Source organism: Nothobranchius furzeri, chromosome 6 (assembly GCF_043380555.1).
Source record: "Nothobranchius furzeri strain GRZ-AD chromosome 6, NfurGRZ-RIMD1, whole genome shotgun sequence".
NCBI classification, from domain to species: domain Eukaryota; kingdom Metazoa; phylum Chordata; class Actinopteri; order Cyprinodontiformes; family Nothobranchiidae; genus Nothobranchius; species Nothobranchius furzeri.
The window spans coordinates 37,403,910-37,429,376 of NC_091746.1; the positions used below are offsets into that span (position 1 = coordinate 37,403,910).

At 40.9% G+C, this 25,467-nt stretch overlaps 1 protein-coding gene across 3 annotated transcripts; it reads left to right on the forward strand.

Annotated features, from left to right (window-relative positions):
* The first annotated feature begins 282 nt into the window (after positions 1-282).
* On the forward strand, positions 283-18,043 carry kctd9b (potassium channel tetramerization domain containing 9b). 3 transcript variants are annotated; one of them, XM_070552194.1, is made up of 12 exons: positions 283-545; positions 716-837; positions 3,478-3,521; positions 5,221-5,314; positions 7,215-7,273; positions 7,361-7,489; positions 7,555-7,622; positions 7,695-7,790; positions 8,862-9,011; positions 9,536-9,641; positions 9,722-9,855; positions 17,391-18,043. In XM_070552194.1, the coding sequence occupies exons 1-12, from the start codon at positions 498-500 to the stop codon at positions 17,505-17,507; spliced, it is 1,167 nt and encodes a 388-aa protein (XP_070408295.1). In that variant the 5' UTR covers positions 283-497; the 3' UTR covers positions 17,508-18,043. The 3 variants fall into 3 exon arrangements, with proteins under 3 accessions (XP_070408295.1, XP_070408294.1, XP_070408296.1); XM_070552193.1 differs by having other exon boundaries at positions 7,215-7,489; XM_070552195.1 differs by lacking the exons at positions 3,478-3,521; positions 5,221-5,314.
* The last annotated feature ends 7,424 nt before the right edge of the window (positions 18,044-25,467 follow it).

Sequence of the window (25,467 nt, forward strand, 5' to 3'; positions counted from 1 at the left end):
ATGGATAGAAGTACAGAACTACTGAAAAAGAGTTCTGATTCTTTTCCTACGATATAGAATTAAGTACTTTTTTATATTTAACATACATTTGTCTCTTGGACATTTTTGTAGAGGTTAACTTCATGCCAATAAATCAAACACATTTTCTTAAGTGATAAAATTGTGTAACTTGGCCTAAATGCTCTTAATTTTCTTAATTCTCTTTGCTCTCCCATATTCATGTATTTTTTATTTGTGAATGTTTTGTAACATGTTTTTAAATTAACACACACACACACACACCGTTAATTTCTAAGGCTAAAAACTCATTTTCGTAAGTCCCGCCCCCTGCGTGTTCCTATTGGCGAATCAATATATGTCAACCCGCTGATTGGCTGAGGGCGCGTCTCTGGAGCAGTCTTCTCTGGAGGCAGGAAAGGAGTGTTGTCATCTAAATAAAACAACACCTAAGCTGTGAATGCCCAAGCAGACAAAGCTCTGCTTGATTCTACCTTATCATGAGGAGAGTCACGCTGTTTGTAAACGGAACGTTCACTAATGGAAAGGTAAGGGCTCATAAGATACAAACAAAAGCGGGAAATACGGGTTAGCTTCCGTATGTGAACGACTGGTTTCCCTTACGTCTGCAGTCTTTCCAGGAGTTATTGTTAAACATCCGGTTGCAGCTACAGGCCCGTAACGCATGCTGGTGTGTTTTACCGCTGCTATCACACAGGTGGTGGCTGTGTACGGCTCCATGGAGGATCTGCTGAATGTAGCCAGCTCAAAACTGGGCATCAGAGCCTCTAGTGTTTATAACGGGAACGGCGGCCTGATCGATGACATGACGCTCATCAGGTGAGGCAAAAGTACAGGTAACTCACATGAACACCTGGATGAGAGAAAAGTCTGCCTAACTCGGGGGTCTCTAATGTGTCAAGGGTACATTTTTGTTTTTTGTAACCTGTTTCAGGAATGTAAAATCATTTGTTTCAGGCATCTCATTTCCCACATCAAAAATATGTTTGGCTCAATTAATTAGCTTATCCACTGTCTAGAATTTATCCTGGCCAAAAAAGACAGTAAATACATTTAGTAAGAGGCCTGTATTTGATATAAAACCTTAAAGGGTTCTTCCTCCCCCCCCCCCCCCCCCCCCCCCCCCCAAGGCACTTTATAACTAACCAGTCAGTTACACCCTGGTGGTGATGAGCTACAGTGTAGCCACAGCTGCCCTGGGTCACACTGACAGGTGAGGCGATCATGCACAGGTGCCGCCGGTCCCTCTGACTACCACCAGAAGGTGAGGAGGGTCACATGTCTTGCCCATGGACACAACGTCCATGAAAGACGGGGCTCGAACCTGCAAACCCCCAGTTACGGGGCAGACACTTAACGCTTTTGCCGCCTCTAATAAAAGAAGACAAGAATAAATAACTTTTCAATTTTCCAAATATATTTATTTTCAATTTTATTTTGTGTTTCATTTATTTTGTTGTCTGTTTTGGAACAGAGAGTGAGTCCTCCATTGTCTACCGCCACAGCTTGTATAGTTTTAAGTTGATTCTAGGGCTGCACAATATATCGTTAAGTATATCGTTATTACGATATCAGTTTGCACAATATGCATATCGCAAAGAACAGATAATCATTGCAATGAATGGTCAGCTCAAATGTTTGCTACACATAATGCGTTCTGTCAATCAAACGGAAGCATGATGTTTTTGTAACAAGTCAAATAGAGCTCTTCACCCACTTGGCCAAATGGGTGGGTTCTCACAGAGCTGTAGAAAGAGAGTTGCGACACGCTTTGAGCTCACCGACTCGCGGTCACGTGGTTCATGGAACTCTCAATAGTTCCAAACATCCCAGCGCTGTAAGTCAGTTTGAACGGCGTATGGTGGGACAAATCACAAAAATTGAATATTGTCACATTTCCCCTGGCGATTTTTGGTAATTATTGAATAATATTATATATTATGTCCTAGCTCCTTCACAAAGTAGCCTATTTATTTTCCTAGCATTTGTAGGAAGACAGACACCCGTGACTGTTCTACATTACAGGAATACAACAGTTCTAACACACTGTAGAATTAATTTAGACCACATACATTACTATAATATAGTATGGCAATAAATCTTATGTAGTAATGCAACACACTGCTCTAATATAAGCATATTTAATAACTAAGTCCTCCAAGAAGCCCTAAAGTCGAGTTGTAATATCCATTTTAAAGTGTTTATTGAAAGCTAGAATTCTGCTCCAGCTTATCTTGAAGAAAATATGTAGCTGTTTATGCTTTGAATGATGATCTATTATATTCAGTTGAATATATTTTACAATCATTACTTTATATTTTTATGTGAAGACAGTACATGCATCTATAACCCAGTTTATCTGGCTTCTATAGCCTGACTAAAAGCAAGCTTGTCTAAACCCTCCAGCTCACAATCAACAAGCTGCACACAATTAGCCCATTAAAGGTTATCTAGCTAAAACTGGCAACATAAAATGTCATCGTTGGCTTATTTTGGTACGAAGCGGTTAGCTAACACTTCACAATGCAAAACAATGATGACACTTCATCAACTCACCGGAGAAAATCCTTCCGAAACACCGAAAATGAACTGTGGTCAATGCAGCAGCGGGGACTGTTTGGAGCTATTCGAAGCTACATGAACCACGTGACTTCCGCATTCCATTCTTTCCATAGGAGTCTATTGGAGTGTCGTAACTGTCTCTACAGCTCTGGGTTCTCATAGGTTAGATGCCCGCCCCCGAGGTGGATGGCACTTAATTTGATGGTTAGCAAACACCTGAGTTAGCATTGTTTTGCTCTTTCTGCTGATTCTGCTTTTCCCGGGATCCACTGATGGCCTTTTCTTGTTCATTTAATTTTTCCCTTTCCTCACATCTTTTGCTTTTCTCATTTGTATGTTTTTTTTTCTTTGTTTTTGAATATTTTTGTTCCTGACTTAAGTTTTTATCGCAAGTAATATCGTCATCACAATATTAATCATTGTTATCGAATATCGCAGGTTTTCCTAATATCGTGCAGCCCTATTTGATTCATAATTTAAACTAAGTAAATACTTGTTTAGCAATGATATTAATGTAATAATTATATATTCATATGCAATATTGACGTCTCTGTTTTGCATTAGAGATGGAGGAGAAAGCTGCTAGCAAATAAACACATACAAACTCACCACACCATGCATGCCAGGTGGTCAGTCTCTGAATATTGGGAGTACTCTGAGTTGACTGCTTTGCAAAACTTAGATGATTTTCTAAATGTCTTCAGTAAAAAATGAGCAGTGTAACTAATAATAAGTGGTAATATTATAATAGCTGATTAAACCCAAAGCAGCTCATATCACAAGTTAAGTATTTGGAACTTGCGTGTGAGGAGGTTGACTCCCTCAGAGTTTATTCAAGAAATGGACTGAGCTGGAGTCTAGAGGCTGGTGAGATGGTTCATGTGTGTCTGTCTGCAGAGATGATGATGTGCTGTACGTATCGGACGGAGATTCGTTTGAAGGTGAGTTTGTTGTAGATTCCACTTGCCAGATAAACAAAACATTGTTTCTTGAACATTAAGAATCATACATTAATCCAATATGCTAACGTACTTTTAGTAATGCAGGTGTTTAAGATTTTTCTTATGTTTATTTTATCATGGGCTGGTTCTTCTGACATTTAGTCAACACCAACTTTACTTTATAGAAGTAAAATGATCAATCAGCTTTTCCATTTTGAGTTCAGTCATTAAATATCTCATCTTAGGTCATGTTGCATATCTCTGGGTGTGTTTGTGTGACCAACACAAAGCCATTGTCTCTGGGATGCAATGTATTGTGAGCATCAATCTCGAGGGAGTTTCCAGAATGTCTTAAAACATTTGCAAGGGTACTTAATATTCTGTTGTGAGTTACTGGACCTTGGCTGTGTGTTGCTGAAATCTTGGAACATGTTAAAAAAATGAGAAGAAAAGATTTTCCCACAAAAAAGTAAGTGATTGTGCTCACATGGAACTCGTCTCAGTTGCTTTGAAACTTGGTGTTAATGAGTGAAAGTGCTAGCCTGGCAAGTCATCCTATATATCTGATAGGGTTGGGCGATATGGCCTAAAATCAATACTACGATATATTGAGGATTTCACGTTTAACGATAAATGGATGATAACTGCAGGTATGCGCAGAATCAAAAGCTGTCCACTAGATGGAGCTGTCACAGGTATTACGTTGGGTGTGTCCAAGTCCACGGGCAGAATGCTTATGAGTACGGGTCCTCGCTGGTGTTCTGGGAATTTCTCCTACCTGCTCGACCGCTAAGACCGGAACCCAGCGGCTCTGAATTCGGACAGTCTAGCCGTCACCTCTATGGTGGCCCGTAGGTCCCGTCACAGCCGTGGCGGCAGCTACACGCAAAGGAAAAATGCTAATGCTAGCGGAAATCACTGGTGTCAAGCCAGCCTCCAATTCCAGAATTGCAGTCAAGCCAGCCTCCAGTTTGTTTTCTGTTTCCCGTCTATTCAAATTATTACCCATAGACCAAGTTCAGTCATGGGGCAAGTCTACGGCTGTCTTAAACAGTCACCGCATGCTATTGGACAACAAACAACAAAGTCACCGCTATGGATGTCAGTTGCCGGGCACTCCTCCATACACTTTTGAAGAAGATGCAAATAGATCATTTTTCTAAACAAAGGACTTAAAAACCTCTATCTGCTCTTGACTCAAAGAAAAGCCCAAGTCTAAATAGTCCAAAGTTGATACCAACGGCGTTTTAAACAAGCTGCTGCCATCTTTGTTTTGATCCATGGCATCATCCCACCTACCAAACTTAGTGCTGTGATTGGTAAGAAACAAGACTGTTAAGGCCTGCTGAGGCATCATTGTAGCATGGCTAGACCGACATGAAGAGCTAAATCATTTTTACTTCGGCTACTTTCTGTCTAGATTTCTAGGCTATCAAAGTGCAAGAAATCTGAGACAACTTTGAGAGGAGTCGGTGGACAAATTGAGAATTAAATCAGACATAATTAAGAAATTAACTAAAGTGTGAACAACTGGTTCAGTTTGTCACCAGCAGTTACTGCCCAGGGAGCTTAATAAGCCTAGTTAGAATGAACATATGGGAACTGAGTTTTCTGTAGTAATATGTGTCTCTGATTGAGTGAGTCTGTGTTTCATTTAACCATCGTGATGCTGATTGTGTGGCGCCTTCTTGCTGTGTAGATCATCAGGAAGACCTTGGAGGTCATGAGAGATGTCAGGCTCACACTGACTGGCTGACACTCAACGTTGGTGGACGCTGCTTCACCACTACAAGGTGTTTATGACCGTCCTCCATGCAATATGCATTTTATAAAGCACAGCAATGTTGTGCATAGTTGCACCTCATGGTGGCGGCCTTTTCTTTTTATCTGTCAGAAGAATGTTCACTGAAAATGGGATGTCAGTACTCTAGAAAGCAGAAGTGATCAGTGATGATTTTCCGGTTTGATAAGAGCAAGAATGTAGAATCACTTCCCAAGGATGTTCTTAAAACTGTATGATACAAAAACCTCTGAACACTCAGAATCTTCATTTCAAATATTCTATTCCACTAATGGAATCAGAAAAGAGTCCAAAATGTCCATTTGTGTATTTAACCCTCCCACTGGCCTAATGGGTGTGACCCCGCAAGGAAAGTTGACCATTGAGCAGGATTGATGGTTTATCCCTTGAGGTCCACTTGGCAGGGGTGAGGTGGTGCTCACTCCTCACCCCTGCCACATGGACCCAAGGGATAAACCATCAACCCTGCTCAATGGTCAACTTTCCTCGCGGGGTCACCCATTAGGACAGTGGGGGGTAATGTAAAAAAGACAATTTTTTTTCCTCCTTGAACAATTATACTAGAACAATAAATGAATTTACATCCCAGACTGAACCAGATTGTAATGTGTCTCTAACAATGGCGTTGATCCAATGGCTTCCATACTGTCATTTTTATGCAACATAAAACTGTTAAAGTAAATCTGGAAAATAAGTTGGCTGAAAACAACTTTTTTTCATGCCTCTTAACAATGTTCTAACTAGGGATGCAACGATACGATACCGGTATGGGTAAAAGTTATCCGATACCAGGAACCGATGTAGTTGCCTGAAAGTGTAACTAAGCTAGTAAATTTTATTTATATAGCACTTATCATAGACATAGAATCACAAAGTGTTTCACATAGATCAAAACAAAATAAAACAAAGTCATAAAATTATAATGATCCTCAAAACAGAAATGGATTAAAATGATTAAAGCTGCAGAAAGATCTAACAATACTAACACTGTGAATGTTAGTAATGTTAGAAAGTGGCTTCGCTGTAACGTGTCATTTCTGTCCACCTAATATTTGAATTTTGTGATCATTTCTATTAATATGTTTTATTTTTTATCTACTTCAGTCTTTTCCTGTTGAAAGCAGAGAAGAAAATAAAACCTGTATTTCAATTCATTGCATTTTTTTGTGTGGTAAAAGTATCGGTAATAGGTATCGGCGAATACTCAGATCTAGGAATCGGTATTGTATCTGTTTTTGAAAAAAGTGGTATTGGTGCATCGTAGTATAGCAATAAACGTATTGTGGAAATAAAAAAAAATAATAAAGTGGTTCTCTCACATTTGTCTAAAAATCTCCACCAATAACACGTTTCTGACCAAAAGCTACTGTTGGACCATCCGGTTGTCTGTCTCGCCGAACTGCCGTACTTCCTTGAGTCCTCCATAAATTAAGCACCCGTGTATTTTGCAACAGAACACCACTGGTGTGAGAAGTTCTCCGCTCAATAATATCTGAGAAGGAGAAACAGCCGGCTGCAACCATTTCAACTTAAGAACAAACTACCAGAGTCCCAAAAAGATAATCGCCATTTGAAGTCACAGACAACAAAAGACATTTGGACATAGAAAACGGTGACTGGTGTTTACTGTTTAGCGCTCGCTTGTATCCTCTGACAATGTGGGTCCATGGAAGATGCCCGAGTTGAGGAGTACATGTTCCGTGACCATGTTTGTGTTCAAAACCTAGCTTCTTCGCAGATCATTACAGCATTGACGTTTAAGTTTAAACATTAAAAATGAATCTTTTTCCAGTTAGGAAAAACGGCACTTTTTAAAGGTGACCTATAATATGATTTGAACATTTTTAATGAGGTGTGTGATGATGGTGAGCATGTGTTTTGTATTTGTTCAGGAGCACGCTGGTCAGTAAGGAGCCTGAGAGCATGCTGGCCCACATGTTCAGAGAGAAAGGTGACCTCTGCTCGTCCTGGAGTAAAAGAGCCTGTCGCTGTGTGGTGCCTTTGGTAAAGGATGCTTTAAACGTTGTGTTTAATCCAGATGTGTGGGGGAACAAGCAAGACTCACAGGGGGCATATCTGATTGATCGCAGTCCAGACTACTTTGAGCCCATCCTGAATTACCTGAGGCATGGACAGCTCATCATCAATGAAGGCATTAACCCTCTGGGTAAAAGAGTGACAGACAAGCAGACAATTTGTTCTCCATTAGATCTCTCACCAGATTTATTGCAGGTGTGCTGGAAGAAGCTCGGTTCTTTGGTATTGAACAGCTTGCTGAACAGTTGGAGGCCCTCATAAAGGTATCTGGATGTGTGTGAAGTGAATTTTGCAAAATCAAATTGTTTTTTAATCTTTATGTTCATGCTGTCCAGTCATCTCTTCCTGCTGATGATCATTCCCCTTTGACCCGCAAGGAGTTCATTAGATTCCTGTTGGCAACAACCACAAAGTCAGAGCTCCGATGTCAAGTAAGCAGCAAAAACAAGGAATCTACATGCTGCAAGGAATGCATTTGAAACTATTATAGGAGTTACCAGAAGAGAATGACACAAAGTAAATAATTCATGAAATTTGCTGCCTGAAACTTCCTGATGGGAGTTTGCAGTATCTCTGGAATGTTCTGAAAAATGATGAAGATGAATTACAATTAATTGTAAAGTCCTTCTTTGCCATGAAAATATAGCAGCTGTCCTTTATATGTGAATATATAGTCTGGCTACAACCCGTAGGTAAAGTTCGGTTGTGGGCCGGAATCTACGGTTATCTTTCAAATTGTCTCTGCATTCAATTGGACAACAGACCGCTTCGTTTCAGCGTCCCGCCCACCAAACTGAGAGCGCTGGGATTGGCCACTAGACTTGTCAAGGTTGCTGAGGCTCCAATGGAGCGTGTTTAGACCAACATGCAGAGCAAAATCATTTTCTCATGAATAATTTCTGCTCCAGTCTTTTTAAAGACACATGAGTGTTGCCGACCCACACACATCTTTTCATTTTTATTATTATTAAAATGTATTACATGGGAATCAACAAATTGTTACAAACTCAAATAACCTGTAAATAGTTCTGGAAGTGGCCTTTAAATAGGCCTTGCCTCAGACTGTTTAGGAGAGCTGTAAGGGCTTTGCTCCTCACTTTAACGTAGACCAACTGACTCTGGAGAGTCGGTGTGAGGACTAAATCAGTACATGTGCTGTGCATCATATAGATGTTTGTTCTGACAGATTTCAATAAACCAGACTCCTCTTATATCAAAACCATGTTTGAATGATTTAGTTCAGGCCACTGTTTAGTGAATTTACCAAACAAAATCCACGTATGCTGATATTATGCTTGTTTAGCTGACTGTGGGAAATGAGGATATTTAAAAATAAAGTGACTTAATGAGGTCGGTGCACAAGTGAACACTCTAGGTAAATGTAGAAGAGTTAACAGAGATAATGGCAACACTTGTAGACAACAACCAGTTGTTGTTTTCTGACTATCAGTTGTCATTAATAGAAGCTCTAATGCTAAGTTTGGATGGCCGTGGTCTTTCAGGGTCTGAACTTCACCGGAGCTGATTTGTCTCGTCTGGATCTCCGCTACATCAACTTTAAGATGGCGAACCTAAGAGGAACCAACTTGAGCCATGCTAACCTCAGTGGAGCCAACCTGGAAAGAGCTGACCTGTCCTTGGCATGTCTGGATGTGAGTTAGGTTTCACCATCTTACACGGAGCAGAGGAAAGGAATAGGAAGGATATTAGGATTTCATCCTGAGGGTCTTTGTTCATTAGGACCGTTCTACTTACCTCCTTTTATCAGGGCGGCCTTAATCAGGGCAGTGTGGGCAATATGTCATACACATAATTCAGTTTATTTATAAAACACAAGTTTACAACCCAATGAAGTACTGTGAAAGTTTGAGAAATATGAGTCATTCATCAGCCCACATGTAATAAAGTTTTTACACCTAGAAGACAATTATTTTTCTTAGTTTAGTTTGTTTGAATCACTTCCTCTAACAGATGTAAGTTTTACCCTGAGGTAATTCCTGTGTCCCAATATAAGTGTGTGTGTGTGTGTGTGTGTGTGTGTGTGTGTGTGTGTGTGTGTGTGTGTGTGTGTGTGTGTGTGTGTGTGTGTGTGTGTGTGTGTGTGTGTGTGTGTGTGTGTGTGTGTGTGTGTGTGTGTGTGTGTGTGTGTATGAGCATACATGTGCATGTCCCACAGGCTGCAAATCTGCAAGGTGTGAAGATGCTGTGCACCAATGCTGAGGGGGCATCTCTGAGAGGCTGTAATTTTGAGGATCCTGCAGGAATTAAAGCCAATCTTGAAGGTAACGTGGCTCACAAGTGTTCCTCATCCAAAACCACAGAAACCAAACGGTGTGTGTGTGTGTGTGCGCGCGTGCACCAGGAGCCAACTTGAAGGGTGTGGACATGGAGGGAAGCCAGATGACTGGGATCAACTTGAGGGTCGCCACCCTGAAAAATGCCAAACTTAAAAACTGCAATTTGAGAGGAGCTACGCTGGCCGGCACAGACCTGGAGGTGAAAACAACGAAATACACACACACACACACACACGAGTAGTATCTTTGATTTTGTTCCATAATCTAAATAAGGCATGCCCAATGTTGCTCCCTACTGCATTTCTAGTAAAGGGAAATTTTAGCTCTCCAGCAGGCTGTTGATGCAGATCAAGACTAGTGATAGAGTGATGTAGGTTTTGCATGCTAAAATGTCACTAATAACTGTGGATGCAAAACTTTTCTGAACCTGATCTGTTTTTGAACACTGAATTTAACCATCTGTTAGGTCTTAAATTGTACGCTGCTTTATAATAAGATCAACCATTTAACCAAAGTTAGTCAAATGAATAATAAGAAGAACAGACTTTGTTGATCCCATAGTGGGGAAATTCACTTGCTACAGCTGCACATACACTAGAGAAAAAGAAGAAAATAATGTAACAGGATAATGCCAGTACCAGTTAAACTGAGGAGTTATACGCTTCACCCACAGTAAAACATGGTGGGGGTTGCATCATGCTGTGAGCTGTGTGGCCAGTGCAGGGATTGGGAATCTTGTTAAAGTTGAAGGAAGCCTGGATTCCCCTCAATATCAGCAGATCCTGGAGACCAATCTCCAGGAATCAGTGACAAAGCTGACGTTGCTCCGGGGCTGGGTCTTTCAACAAGACAAGACCCTAAACACTGCTCAACATCTACTAAGGCGTTCATGCAGAGGAACAAGTAGAACGTTTTGAAATGGCCATCTCTGTCCCCAGACCTGAATATTATTAAAAGTCTGTGGTGTGAGTTAGAGAGCTGTCCGTGTTCAGAAGCCATCAGACCTGAATGACCTAGAGACGTTTTGTAAAGAAGAATGGTCCAGAATGCCTTCATCCAGACTCACTGGAAGCTATAGGAAGTGTTTAGAGGCTGTTATTTCTGCAAAAGGAGGATCTGCTAAATATTGACTTAATTTCTTTTTTGTGGAGCCCAAATTTATTCACCTGCCTAATTCTGTTTAATTACTGCGCACTTTCTGTAAATCCTATAAACTTTGTTTCACTTCTCAAATATCACTGTGTCTCCTATAGGATGCATTGAACAGAATTTCTTTTTATCATAACAATGATAAACATGAAGTAAACTGATCACGCTCACTAGGTCTTTCCACCAGATGCGTAAGCATCGCATAGCATCCGCAAAACGTAGTACGCAACAATTTAGCCATGTAATAGTGGTTGAGTGCCTTTCCACCAGTCTTAAAGCATCACTTTTTGGCAGCTTCCTAGAAGGGTAAGAACATGTTGCTTAAAATTTGAATCTATTTTTTATGTGCTACACTTCCAGAACACGCCTAGCTCAGCAATTCAGATTGGGCCAGACAGGAAGCAAAAAATGCAAAAGCTGTGTAAAACATCTAGATACTTAAAAAATAAATGTCTTGTGCAGGAAAGTCACATGTTCATGCAAAACAATATGTTTAATAAAAAATGATATATCAGTTGAGCGAATGGTATTATTTTACCATACAGTGTACAGATGGTCGCTCTGGAAGGTGTAAAGTGGCATGATACAGGTCCTTTAATGCATTGCTCAGGGTTTGGGGCTCTGTAGCGGCAGATACTAAAAATTGAATGACTTGGATAGAGAGCAAAGAAGTGTGATCACAACACTCCTAGTTTTGACTACATGTAAAATATATTACAAATAATTAGGGATGTCCGATATCAGCCGACATTGGCATTAAAGGGGAACTAAGCAGTTTTGGCTTACATTTAGCACCCCCTAGTGTCCGTTTGTAGAACCAAAAGCAAAACCTATCCCCTCGCTGTACGTTCATTTTTTTAACACCTTAATCTTACAACTGAAATGTCTCCCAGCCTTCATTGCTGTCTACAGGATGTATTCGTCATTAAATTAAACAAATCAGCTGTGTTCATGATCTAAAGCAAATTCACACGGGGCCGAAATGAAACTCTTGAACGGAGTAGAGGGCCTAACTTAATATTTTTTGAAAAAGTGATGTCAAATTTGCACATTTTCTTTATCAATATATATGCAATTTTGAACCTTTTAATTTGGAAACAAACTTATTTTTGCATTAACACTGAATGTGGAATAAACAAATTACACACGAGCAAGTCAATATTAAATAAAACGCATCAGGGCTATTCATTACCTGTGGTATATTCAGCATTTTTAAAATCTATTCAGGATTTATATTTTCTTGTTGTTTATTCATTTTTCTTATTTTTTATTCTACTTTTTTTCTCCTGTAATAAGTGTCATCGCTGCTGTGACATCTAGCTTTCCCCAGTGAGGAACAATAAAGGGATTTTCTATTCTATTCATCTATCTGCAGCCTTTCCAGTTCCTGTTTACTGTAGGTTAAATCTTTTCTCACGGGCCAACAACAAAATAAAAATATCTTTTTATCTTAAATGAAAATGCAACATCTCACCTGTTAACTTTCACGTTTTGGAGCAGAAAAAGAGCATAAAACCAACATATTTAAAGCTCAGTTTGCTCCACTGGTTTACTGTGATGCTCACCTGTTCCAGCCAGATACCTGCATCATGGGGTTGATCTGAGCTGAGGAGGAGACTCCTGTTGTTTTGTTCATCTTCATCATCATAATGCCAACATTAAATGACAACAGGTGCTCACATAGGTTTGTGCTGGTGAACATGCAGAGCGTCTGAGCAGCTTGACCACGTTGTTGTGTGTCGGGGAGGAAAAATAAAAACTACAGCAACCACAGAGTCATGCTGATATGAGCGTGTCGCTGCTCGCTGGAGTTACATCAGCTCTGTCTGGAAGTTAGTTGGAAAACTTTCTCTTTCAGTCGTGAACACATTACTGAGCGGTTAAAATCTCAGTTTCTGGGCTTCAACGTTGGAAAACAGCTGATTAAACTCGGCGCTGAGTGAGAGGAGTGTTTAGTTTGTCCGAGACAGCGGAGCTGCCGACACCGGCAGCAGACGCTGGAAAAAACACAAAGGAGCGGGCGCTTTGGCTCCGCGCTAACGCCGCAAAGCACCATGGGAGTTGTAGTCTTTGCGGTAAAATCGGCCAGCGGGTCAGTTTTAATATATTTTTGATATTTATCTCGCGTGCCACATAAAAATGCTTCGCGGGCCAGGCCTTGTGTCTGACTCATGTGATCTAAAGCATGCAAGAAACGTGCTGGAGCCAGACTGGAGTGCCAGGTTTGTCAGCTCCATTTTTTTCAAAGTCCAACAGAGTGGCCCAGCCTGCCAGTCTGAAGTTAAAAGTAGAATATTCTGGCCACAGGGGGGGGCGATAGGGGCTGGGTGGCCTTTCATTCACCCATTTTAGTACATACTGGCTCATGACAATGATTGAAAGATATGAAAAAGTTGCAAAGTATCCCTTTAATCTAACTGCTAAATAGTCTCCCCAGCCAGTTTGCAACGTATCCCTTTAAAATGGATTACCAAAAATGATCTGTATCAGTTTTTACTTACACAACTTTTACCTCCCAATGCTCCTACTGTATTATCAGTGTTGCCACAGTTATCTTGACATAGTAATTTGATTACTGACTACTGATTACTACATTTGAAAGTAGCAGTTACTTTACTGATTACTGCATTTCAAAAGTAGCTAAGTTAGATTAAACATTACTTTATAATTTTCTTTTAGCAGCTGCAGCTAACTGTAATCATTGCGTCATAAAAACCAGCAATCAGTTTTGCAACGCTGATGCAATTTATTGGGAAGAATGCTAACAGCTAGCATCCAACATGTGCAAATATACTAACAGCTAAGGTTATTTTTCTTGGGGTTTTGTTGCCAGCGTTGTGTTGGATGTTGTTAGTCTCTTGTTCAGTGTTCTGATGGTGCTAATTTTGGTTGGTGGTAATTTTGCACCGTGAGTAGTGTTTCCATTCCAAGGAATGGGACCCCACTGCCGTTGGACTGTTTATCGATGTGTCTAACAATAATCATGGCCGTCAGTGTGTTTTGCTCACGTTAGATGCTAGCTGTTAGCATTCTTCTCATTACATTGCGTAAGCAGAGCATATCTGATGGCTGATTTCCTGTATCTGGTTTTGACATCTTTTCAAAACACAAAAATAGTCACCAGTAACGCATAGTGTATTGGAGAAGTAACTTTTATTTGATTACTGATATGGAAATAGTAACACGTTAGATTAGTCGTTACTGGAAAAAGTGGTCATTTTACTGGCATCACTGCATATTGTACATCAAACTCTTCAGCTACATCTCTTCTCACTCAAAATGTCAAAAAATAACAGATTCAAGGTCTTGTTTTTGATGTTGTTTTTTTGGCACAGCTGCCCTAAATTAAAGGCACAGTGTAATATTTTTGTTTACTATTACATTCTGTGTTGCAGTTCACAAAATTGTCCTTTTTCATTAATGTTTCTCACCGAAGTCTATTCTAAATAATCCTTGACATTTTACATTTTTATATACATAAACTGTGGTGAATGTACCAGAGTCATGTGCCATCTTGAAATACTGTGGCTGTTTAGGGACGTGCAAGGTCTAATGCTCGGCATTTGCGCTTTGACATGAAAGTTCTCCTCCCTCTGAACCTTAAGCCTGATTTATGCTTCTCCGTCTGCGTCAGTGCGGAGACACGCAACGCCATTATCCGTCCTTGCGTAGAGCTCCGGCAGGCACGCAAGAACGTACGGAGTCGAGCTCTCTCTTTTAAACATCCGTCGAACGAGACGGATTACGCAAGCTTGTGATTGGTCAGGACGCCACTGTTGTTTACAGCGCCGCCATTGCAAAGAGAGCAGAGTTTAACTAGCAGCAGACACGGAGAAGCTTGAAGAATACCTCGCGAAAAAACTCTAAAAATATGAACGTTTCATCCTCCCGTGACTGGACGAGTGAAAAGATGTGCAGCAAGGGTTTTATTTGTGGACGGAAATGACAGGAAACGTGGGTTTAGAGGTGGGGAGCGCATGAAGCGGTGGGAGAATGAGAGACAAATATGTCCGTGTTAAAAGTCTCTTATATACACAAAAAACACAATATAAACACACTATCTTGGACTGATACATGACATGAGACCACAGAACAGCTCTACGCCCTCTGTGGTCCTGCCGGGCAATTGCTTTGCAACACTCCCCAGGAGACGGAGAAGTAAAAGAGCAAAACGCTTCTGTCAATCCGTGCGTGTCTGTCCCTTGCGGAGCTGACGGAGAAGCATAAACCAGGCTTTATGCAGGAGGTGGCGCTGGCTTTCTTCATGTCAGCCTTGCTGGTTTTTGGGAAATTCTGCTCCTTCCTTTTGGATTGCGTTCCGTGCTTTAACTACAGCTGGATTGAAAGCTGGTAGTCATTTATAACTCTGGAAGTGTGCACATGGCTGCTGGGGAGAGGGAGACGAGTGGCGCGACAGACGCTGCAGCACTAGAGCAAGAAAACAGCAGCTGCAGGTCATGGCCTTTTTTATGCATGTGGGCTACTGTAGCTGCAACTTATACTCTGACCTGAAAATTTACACATCAGGGCTTTAAAATGTAGTTGTCATGTTTTGCACAGACAATGTTTAAAGTACAAGTACAGTGGTTTGAAAAACTATTTGCCCCCTTCCTGATGTCTTATTCTTTTGCATGTTTGTCACACAAAATGTTTCTGGTCATCAAACACATGTAACCATTAGTCAAAGATAACACAAGTAAACACAAAATGTAGTTTTGAAATGATGTTTTTTATTATTTACGGAGAGAACAAAAATCCAAACCTACATTGCCCTGTGTGAAAAAGTAATTGCCCCCCTTGTTAAAAAATAACCAAACTGTGGTGTTTCACACCTGAGTTCAATTTCTGTAGCCACCCCCAAGCCTGATTACTGCCACACCTGTTTCAATCAAGAAATCACTTAAACATGAGCTGCCTGACACAGAGAAGTAGACCAAAAGCACCTCAAAAGTTAGACATCATGCTAAGATCCAAAGAAATTCAAGAACAAATGAGAACAAAAGTAATTGAGATCTATCAGTCTGGTAAAGGTTATAAAGCCATTTCTAAAGCTTTGGGACTCCAGCGAACCACAGTGAGAGCCGTTATCCACAAATGGCAACAACATGGAGCAGTGGTGAACCTTCCCAGGAGTGGGCGGCCGACCAAAATTATCCCAAGAGCGCAGAGACAACTCATCCAAGAGGTCACAAAAGACCCCAGGACAACTTCTAAAGAACTGCAGGCCTCACTTGCCTCAATTAAGGTCAGTGTTCACGACTCCACCATAAGAAAGAGACTGGGCAAAAATGGCCTGATGGCAGATTTCCAAGACGCAAACCACCGTTAAGCAAAAAGAACATTAGGGCTCGTCTCGATTTTGCTAAGATACATCTCAATGATTGCCAAGACTTTTGGGAAAATACCGTGTGGACTGATGAGACAAAAGTTGAACTTTTTGGAAGGCAAACGTCCCGTTACATCAGGCGTAGAAGTAACACAGCATTTCAGACAAAGAACATCATACCAACAGTAAAATATGGCGGTGGTAGTGTGATGGTCTGGGGTTGTTTTGCTGCTTCAGGAACTGGAAGGCTTGCTGTGATAAATGGAACCATGAATTCTACTGTCTACCAAAACATCCTGAAGGAGAATGTCCGGCCATCTGTTCGTCAACTAAAGCTGAAGCGATCTTGGGTGCTGCAGCAGGACAATGACCCAAAACACACCAGCAAATCCACCTCTGAATGGCTGAAGAACAACAAAATGAAGACTTTGGAGTGGCCTAGTCAAGTCCTGACCTGAATCCTATTGAGATGCTATGGCATGACCTTAAAAGGCGTTTCATGCTAGAAAACCCTCAAATAAAGCTGAATTACAACAATTCTGCAAAGATGAGTGGGCCAAAATTCCTCCAGAGCGCTGTAAAAGACTCGTGGCAAGTTATCGCAAATGCTTGATTGCAGTTATTGCTGCTAAGGGAGACCCAACCAGTTATTAGGTTCAGGGGGTAAATTCCTTTTTCACACAGGGCAATGTAGGTTTGGATTTTGTTCTCTCCGTAAATAATAAAAACCATCATTTCACAACTACATTTTGTGTTTACTTATGTTATATTTGACTAATGGTTAAATGTGTTTGACGATCAGAAACATTTTGTGTGAGAAACATGCAAAAGAATAAGAAATCAGGAAGGGGGCAAATAATTTTTCACACCACTGTATGCATGATAGGAGATAAGTGATGTTAGTTACCTACAGTTAGTTAGATTTTCTTTTAAGTGAGGGAGGACCCTGTATATGCTGGTATGCTGGTGTTGAAGTTAAGAGTTGCATCTCATATCGGTAAAGAAAGCTGATATCGAACCTCAATATGGGAAAATTATCTCAATTCAGTTACATTAGTGACAATTCTCACCTGCTATAATGGATGTTTCAGCTGCAGCAGGTGAGAAACAATGTTTGCCGCTGCTTTTCACGTTTGTCATCATTATACAAAAGACACACAGCATAATTACTGTTGCAGATGCTCACTTGAAACATCCAAATAATTAAGAAATTCTGTAAAATGTGTGTGGTGTATTTAATTTGCTTCTTTTTGTTACAGAACTGTGACTTGTCTGGATGTGATCTTCAGGAAGCCAACCTGAGAGGCTCCAATGTGAAAGGAGCCATCTTTGAGGAGATGCTGACTCCTCTGCACATGTCTCAGAGTGTGCGCTGAAACATCCACACCTGCTATAAAGGTGTCAAGTAAATACCAAACCTATGTAGGTGTTAAGAGAGCTTTATGTTCCCATTGACAACAAACAGATGACTGCTGATGTCTGCAACACTGACTTTTCTTTAGCTTCCGGCTAATTCTCTTCATATCGACCTGTTCTGAAACAGCCAAAAAAAGGTTTGATAGAAATAAGGAACCACAGGTTTTGAGCTGAATCTTCACTATAGCTTCTGGAAATAAAACTCTGGTTTTTGTGAATTCTTAATGGAAACCAAAGTAGAAAAAACAGATGTGTGCGCCAAAACTTGGTTGTACTTGTTTTTAAAGATCATGGACACTGAAATGTAGATAATGTTCAACGGTCTGTAAACTTGGTCATTCGGGTCATGTTTGTGATTCGGTATTTGCATTGTTCTTCTGGGGATTGTTCCCTGTGATGTATGTTTGCTTAGTAAGATAAAACAGGATGTAAAAATTCAAATAGCCTTTTCTGATTTACTGAAATAAATCCGAGACAAATGAGTCTAAAACATGAACTTTGACGTCTCTTCCATACCTCCATCATCTTACTGCCAACAGATTTTAAGGAATGTTCCAGATTGCTTAAGCCTCTTTTTATAAATAAACTGAATGAGTGTGTATTCTTTACTGACATACAAGTTTTCAGGTGTGTTTTGATGACCTCTGGGGAGATGCTGGTGAAGGTATTTACTCATCCATGGTGTAGTTCTTGTGGTTTCTCAAAAAAAAGAATTCAAACTTGATCTCTTAACAATATTTGGTTCCTATCTGAAAAACTTTCCTGATTATTTTAAACAAAGGTGTGGAGGGCCACAAACCACTGCTGCTGTCCTTCCTCCTGGGGCTGATTGGGGCGTTTGATGTTCTGGTTCACATGCAAGAGGACTTAATGATGTTCCTGAAGTTTGATTGCTTTGAAACTGTCAAGGGATCATATTTACAGACGAGTTTTATATGTTAGACCTTTTCTGATTAATGTTAGTCCTCCAGTCTCCATTGTTTATACCTCTATCATCTTTTTTATGTGAAATGGGCATGCAGGCTATTAAAATCCAGACTGTCCAAAAACTGCAGGATGTTCAAAAGTATGCACAATGTTCAAATAAAAGGCAGGAATTACAGAAAAATGCAGATAGTCTTAAACAAAATTCAGATTGTCCAAATAAAGGACGCGTTTTACCTCCCAAAAATTAAAGGTGTCCAAATAAAATGCAGGGTTTTACCTTAAGAATGGAACAATGAATGAAATGGGTTATTTGGTCTTAAATTCTAAAAAATGTAATATTTCTAATTAAAATGTAGGATGTTATAAAAGTATTCCATCTGCATGTTAACAGCAGCACAACGCCCAAAATAAAGCACTTGTTTATAAGTTAGTTTATAACTAAACTGGGCTTTTGTGAGTCATAGCCAAATTTGAGAATTTATTGATTTATTTAAAATAATATTTTCACTTGCATCCTATGAAATTATTCGAGGAAACACGAGTGTATTTTGTCCAATATTTATCATTTATTTAAAAGACAAACAGAAACAGTTGTTTTTCTTTATCAGATTGAATTAAATACTTTCTTCCCTGTTCTAGTTATCTCCGTAACTTGTAGTGACTAATAAAATGCCCTATTTCGGTGTGTTTTATGAATGCGTCATTCCTAAAGGCAGCCTGACTTGTTGGAGATGATTCTGGTGTTTGCAGATGGGAATCTTATTTGTTTATGATAAAAAATCTGCCCCTAAAACTACTTGGACAATGAAACTGCACTGAAGGTTAATAAACCAACAATTTGGTTCTTTACACCAAAAAAGGAAACTTAATTTTCTTGGTTTATTAATCTATTCCGTTTACAGCATTACAACTAGCTGAATTATGGTGAGAAAACATGATTTGACTGCTGAAGCCTAATGCCAGGAGCTATCCTCTCTCTCTCTCTCTCTCTCTCTCTCTCTCTCTCTCTCTCTCTCTCTCTCTCTCTCTCTCTCTCTCTCTCTCGCTCTCTCTCTCTCTCCTCTGTGTGTTTGTGTTTTGTATCAGCTGGCTAGCTTGATAAAGCAGCAGGAAGGGACATCACTGCAGTGTGATCAGGCTTGTGATTCGTGCCTCTTAGATCAGTCCTGAGTTCACCAGGAGCTCATCATGAACACCCAATAGCTGTTTCAGGCCTCAGGTGTTTCACCTCCCCGTCCTTCATCCAGCTCACCTACACCTCAACAAATCCACCAACTCTGAGATGAGGTGATGTAATCGGTGTTAGTCACCATCAGAGTGTGTCCATCATGTCCAGAACATGTCCACATCAACCCGTTATTAGCTAAGCAAATATTTACTGGGAATCGTGTTTTCTTCATAAATCAACTTATCAGCCTCTTGTAGACTCTGTCGACCCATTCCTCAGCTCCATCTCTCCCCGCTAACCCACTACATCCTTCTGACCACTATCACATATTTCCCACAGGGATTTTTCACTATGTGTGGCAGAGTGCAGGTGCCGCCTGGTCTCTGCTTATCTCAGAGTGTCTCCTGTTTCCCATGTGTCTGCCTAGATAGCTGCAATGGGACAAAAGTGTCCTCGTCCCAGGAAAGATAAAGATTCGTGGGGATTGACCTATTGCCCCAGAGGGAATTCTGAACATTCGTCTGATTTCAGTTTGCTAAAAAAAATTCCATAATTTTATAAGATAAAACAAACTTTAATGTTTATTTTAAGTCATACATAGGCTGCCCATTTCTTACCGTGGGCATAAATGCATGAGCACGTTTACAGTGTCGATTTGGGTGCTCTAAGAGCTTAAACCAGAGGGTCTGCATTTGGCCCGCCTGTCTCAGGAGCTCCTTGGCTAAACTGGACTTGAACAGAAGTAATATTTACACATAAACTGACAACAGCAGCAGGTAGCTCAAATCTCTAAAATGCAAGCATGCACTTGGAAGTTTAAAAAATGTATCGGAAGCAAATTAATAATTGTCCTTATGACCAAAGATCCAAGCTGCCGATTATTTCTAAGGAGTTTGAATGAAGGTGGCTCAGTGCCGTCCTGTGATTGAACTCCAGCTCTCAGACAGAGCTGCTGTTTCATGCTTCCACCCCTGGCCATGGGGAACTCGAGGCAGGAGGGGCATAATGACCAGAGCATGTATTTACCTTTCCCAGCATCCGCAGGCTGCACAGAGGCAGCTTTCTGAGTGTGCCACATGAGAGCCAGCCGTCCCGAGCACATGTGGTGTAAACAGAGCGCCATATGTTTTATGTATGGAAGCGTGTGGTTCTGGTGGGGGTGGGCCACAGAGGCAGTGGGGGCAGGATGGAGAAAGGTAAAGACCTGGTCTGTTTCTGCTAGATCGAGTCTGTTCTGAAGCTCAGCTCCACTTTTATTGAAGGGCTTCATTCTTCAGACTCAGAGTACGGAGTGGGTTGAACAGACACCAGGCAGTGTATCATTGGAGCCCCACGGTGACTTTTTATTTTTTGATAAAACAGTGTTTTTTAGTGAATAATTTCTTATAAATAAAATAAAACCTGCACATGTTAACTATGCTGGCTGATTACGCTGATCTCAAGGAAATATGAAGGTCAATATGACAATTTTAGAGGTTAAATCAGATTCATTTTTATGGATCATGTGGGTGATTCCCTTTCCCATTGATCAAAATCATATAACACTCCTGCATGTTCAATCTTCTTTCAATAAATATATAAATAAAAGAAAGACTGCACACAAACACAAGTCATGTGACATCTACAAATTACGTGTCTGTGGCGTATTAGCCAAAACATAAACAAGTTTAAAGATAAGATGTTTTAAAAAATGTTACAGCCTAAATCGTAGTTACATACAGTTACAAGTTTATGAAAACAAGATAGCAACTTGAAAACTGAAAATCCTGAATGTTTGTCTTGTTTTCATTGTAAATTTCACAAACAAGGCAATGAAATAAAGATACAGATGCACAACAGAAGAAACAAGGTTCATTAAACAAAAAATGCTTTAACACTTTCCACGTCATGAATAGTGAATCGTTACTAGTTAAGGACTCAGGGGTGGGGCTGGAGCATGCAGCACTGAAACTGCTCTGTTAGCAGTGACTGAATCCTTAAAAGAAGCTAGAGCGACAGGCAAATCCTCAGTGCTTATCCTGCTTGACTTGTCGGCAGCATTTGACACTGTCAACCATGGCTTCCTTTTGTCCACACTCTCTACCATGGGCATCACAGAGAAAGCACATGCCTGGTTTGAATCGTACCTCACAGGACGATCATTTAGTGTATCTTGGCTTGGACAGTCCTCTACTGTGCACCATCTTGCCGCAGGAGTCCCCCAGGACTCTGTACTAGGACCTCTTCTCTTTGCCATATTCACCACCTCACTGGGTGAGATCATTCGATCACATGGCTTCTCCTACCACTGCTATGCTGACGACACCCAGCTCTATCTGTCATTTCCACCGGACAACCACACTGTCTTTTCACGAATATCAAACTGTCTCTCTGACATATCAAAATGGATGAAATCCCACCATCTCCAACTCAACCTCTCTAAAACTGAACTACTTGTCATCCCAGCAAAACCATCCATACAGCACAATATCTCAATCCAGAATGACTTCCTATCTCTGGCTCCTTCAAAGGCAGTTCGAAATCTGGGTGTCGTGATTGATGAACACCTGGCCTTTAAAGATCATGTTGCCTCTGTTGCCCGTTCATGCCGCTTTGCGCTGTATAACATACGAAAGATCAGACCATACCTAACACAACATGCCACCCAGCTCCTGGTGCAATCTACTGTCATCTCCCGCCTCGATTACTGCAACGCCCTTCTAACTGGTCTTCCAGGCAGTACTGTGAGACCTCTTCAAATGGTCCAGAATAGGGTTGTCACGGTAACCGGTATAGCGGTAAACCCTGGTAAAAAAGTTGACAATAAAAATAACCATCCATTTTTTAAAAAACTAAATTATCTCGGTGGGTTTACCGTGGCCGCGGTTTCGGCGCGGTGACCCTTACCAGCCACCGTCGCTTCAGCTGAAGTTCCCGCGGCACGCACACGCACTTTTTAGTTTGCAACGGCACCAAAACTTTGAAGCTGAAATAATGGCCGAAGGAGGAGACGGCAGCGCCCAGGACATCCATCAGCCCTCAAAGAAGACTAAATCGGAAGTATGGGCATATTTTGAATTTCTGAAAAACGCTGAGGGACAGTTAATGGAAGACGGCTATCCCGTTTGCAGAACGCGCAGGAAACAAGTGTCTGCAAAAGGCAGCAACACTTCGAATCTAATGGCACATCTGCGTGACCATCACCCACGTCTCTACAGCCGGTGCAAGGTAAGTTAACATTAGCATTTTAGCTTAAATGCATGACTTGAGGACTTTTGGCTGAGGGAGAATGCAACGAGTCACTATATACTGCAGCCGCAGCGTCCTCTGCCAGCATTTAAACCGTGTCACGGACACCCTGTTGCTGGATGAAGCATCTTATTTGTTGATGATGAAGAGAAATATACAATTAGTTCCTTGTCATGGATTTGTTTACTTATTCAATGCCATTTATACTTGGACATTTGGATTTGATTACATAGTGTAGTAGTTATTTTAGTAATTTGTTTAAAGTGGCTATTTATTTTAAATACATATTTTTTAAGGTTGACTTGTACAGTGCTCAAGTCAAGTGTGGACTAGAGTTTTAGATTTTCATTTTGATAATGAAGAAAACAAGTATATGAGAAAACAAGTGGTGTTTCTTTGATTTGTTTACATATTGTTTATGTTTCGAATGTTTGGATTTGTATAATTTAAACCTGCACTGACTACTGTAACATGTTCCAGAAAAAGAAGCTATTTGTTCCTTTACTTGTGAAAAGTTGCACTTTTGCTAAGGCTTTGTGTTATTTTAGGTTTAATAAACACTGTTAAACCTTTTCAAAACTATTTCAGTTTGTGTAGAACAGGACTATCAATGCTTTCTGAACATATGCAACACCGTTTAAAAAATACCGCGATAATACCGAAAACCGTGATAATTTTGGTCACAATAACCGTGAGGTTAAATTTTCATACCGTGACAACCCTAGTCCAGAACGCAGCGGCGCGTCTGGTCTTCAATCAGCCAAAAAGAGCACACGTCACCCCTCTGTTCATTGAGCTCCACTGGCTACCGCTAGCAGCACGCATCAAATTCAAATTGCTAACACTAGCATACAAAATCCGAGATGGTACGGCTCCCGTCTACCTGAATCCTCTTGCAAAGGCTTACGTCTCGGCCCGGCCGCTCCGGTCACACATCACAGGATCATCGGCAGTGCCTACACCACGCTCAGGACAATCCAGACTTTTCTCATGCATCGTTCCACAAATGTGGAATGACCTTCCAAGCACTACCAGAACTGCGGCTTCCTTTTCAATTTTCAAGAAACTCCTTGAAGACCCTGCTCTTCAGAGAGCATATTCTTAACTAGCACCTTGCCTGCACCCCCCCCCCCCCTCTACTGTCCACTCCTTGTTCCCTATTCTCCATGACTGATGTCAATGTTGTTGTTATTGTTGTTGTTAGCCTCAAGGGCAATATGCCGATTATCACTTGTAAGTCGCTTTGGACAAAAGCGTCTGCTAAATACATAAACATAAACATAAGTCTCACTGTTAGAGTTCATTCATGTCTTCTACCCAAATTCCCCAGAACCCCACCCTGAACCAACACAAAGACACCCTGTCTGCAACGTTGCACACGTGTTCAGTTCCCTGCAGATGTGCAGACAGATCGGTAGGCTTTTACAGATAATTCCGGGGGGTGGGGGTGGGGGGTTCAGTCAAAACCCTTGATATAAAACAACTGTACAGATGAATTCAGTTAAATTTATTTATACAGCACCAGTTCACACAACACGACTCATCTGAATGCAGTAAACAAAAACATCAAGTTCATTTCATTTCATGGCCAGGTTTAAACCAGCTGTCAGTAGTCATTTCACTTGGTTGTAACTAAATTATGAAACACCAATTAATCAAGTTTTCTCTAAAGGGTCCAGTTGACTGGACTGAATTTTCACTGTGAAGGACAACTCGTCTTTCCCAGAATGGACAGCTGCTTCGGATATGAGAGGACAGGAAAGAGACAAAGATGGGTTTCAACAGTAAAAAACAACAGGAGCACCATCAGTAAATACAAACATGCGGAGTAACGCCATCAGAGTGAGGAAATGCCATCAGTCTGCCCTCAAGCAACATAACTAAAGGGATGAGCATAACTAAAGGGATGAGCCAGGATAAACCAACCTATTCTTAATCAGAAGATGTATCAGAAACTGAGCTTTAAAAGTAGACAGGAAGTCTACCTGAAATTAAAAGCTGGTTCCACCAGAGTGCAGCCTACTTTTATAAACTAGGAACCACAAGTAAACCTGCAGTCTGGGAGCCTGGTGCTGTTAAATCTGGATCTTCCAATGAGCTTGAAGTGATGCTAAAACTGGAGAAAGGTGGCCTCTCCTCTGAACTCTCATCAGAATAGCAGCAGCAGCAACGTGGATCAGCTAGACGCCTTAGACATCCTATAGTTTTACAATAATGAAGCCCAGAAATGAGGAAAATGCAGGAATTCTCCTGCATCATATTATGGAAGGACAGTCTTTTCCTAGCTATTTTGGATTAGTAGGACCTCATAAGCAATGAACATACAAGCGTTAGTTTTGCACATTTGGTGAATTGAAGAAACATATTCACAACTATAACTAGAGTTGCTTCAGAGTTTTATCCATAACTGAAGGAAGAATGGAACATCAGATCAGCAGGTGGATCAGAGCATGGGGAGCTGAACTGGTCTGTGAAGAGGGAGGTAAGCAGAAATCAAAGCTCTTCATTTACCAGTTGGTCTACATTCCAACCCTCACCTATGGTCATGAGCTTTTAGAAAGCTGCTGCTGACCCCGTGACCCAGACCTGGGTAAACT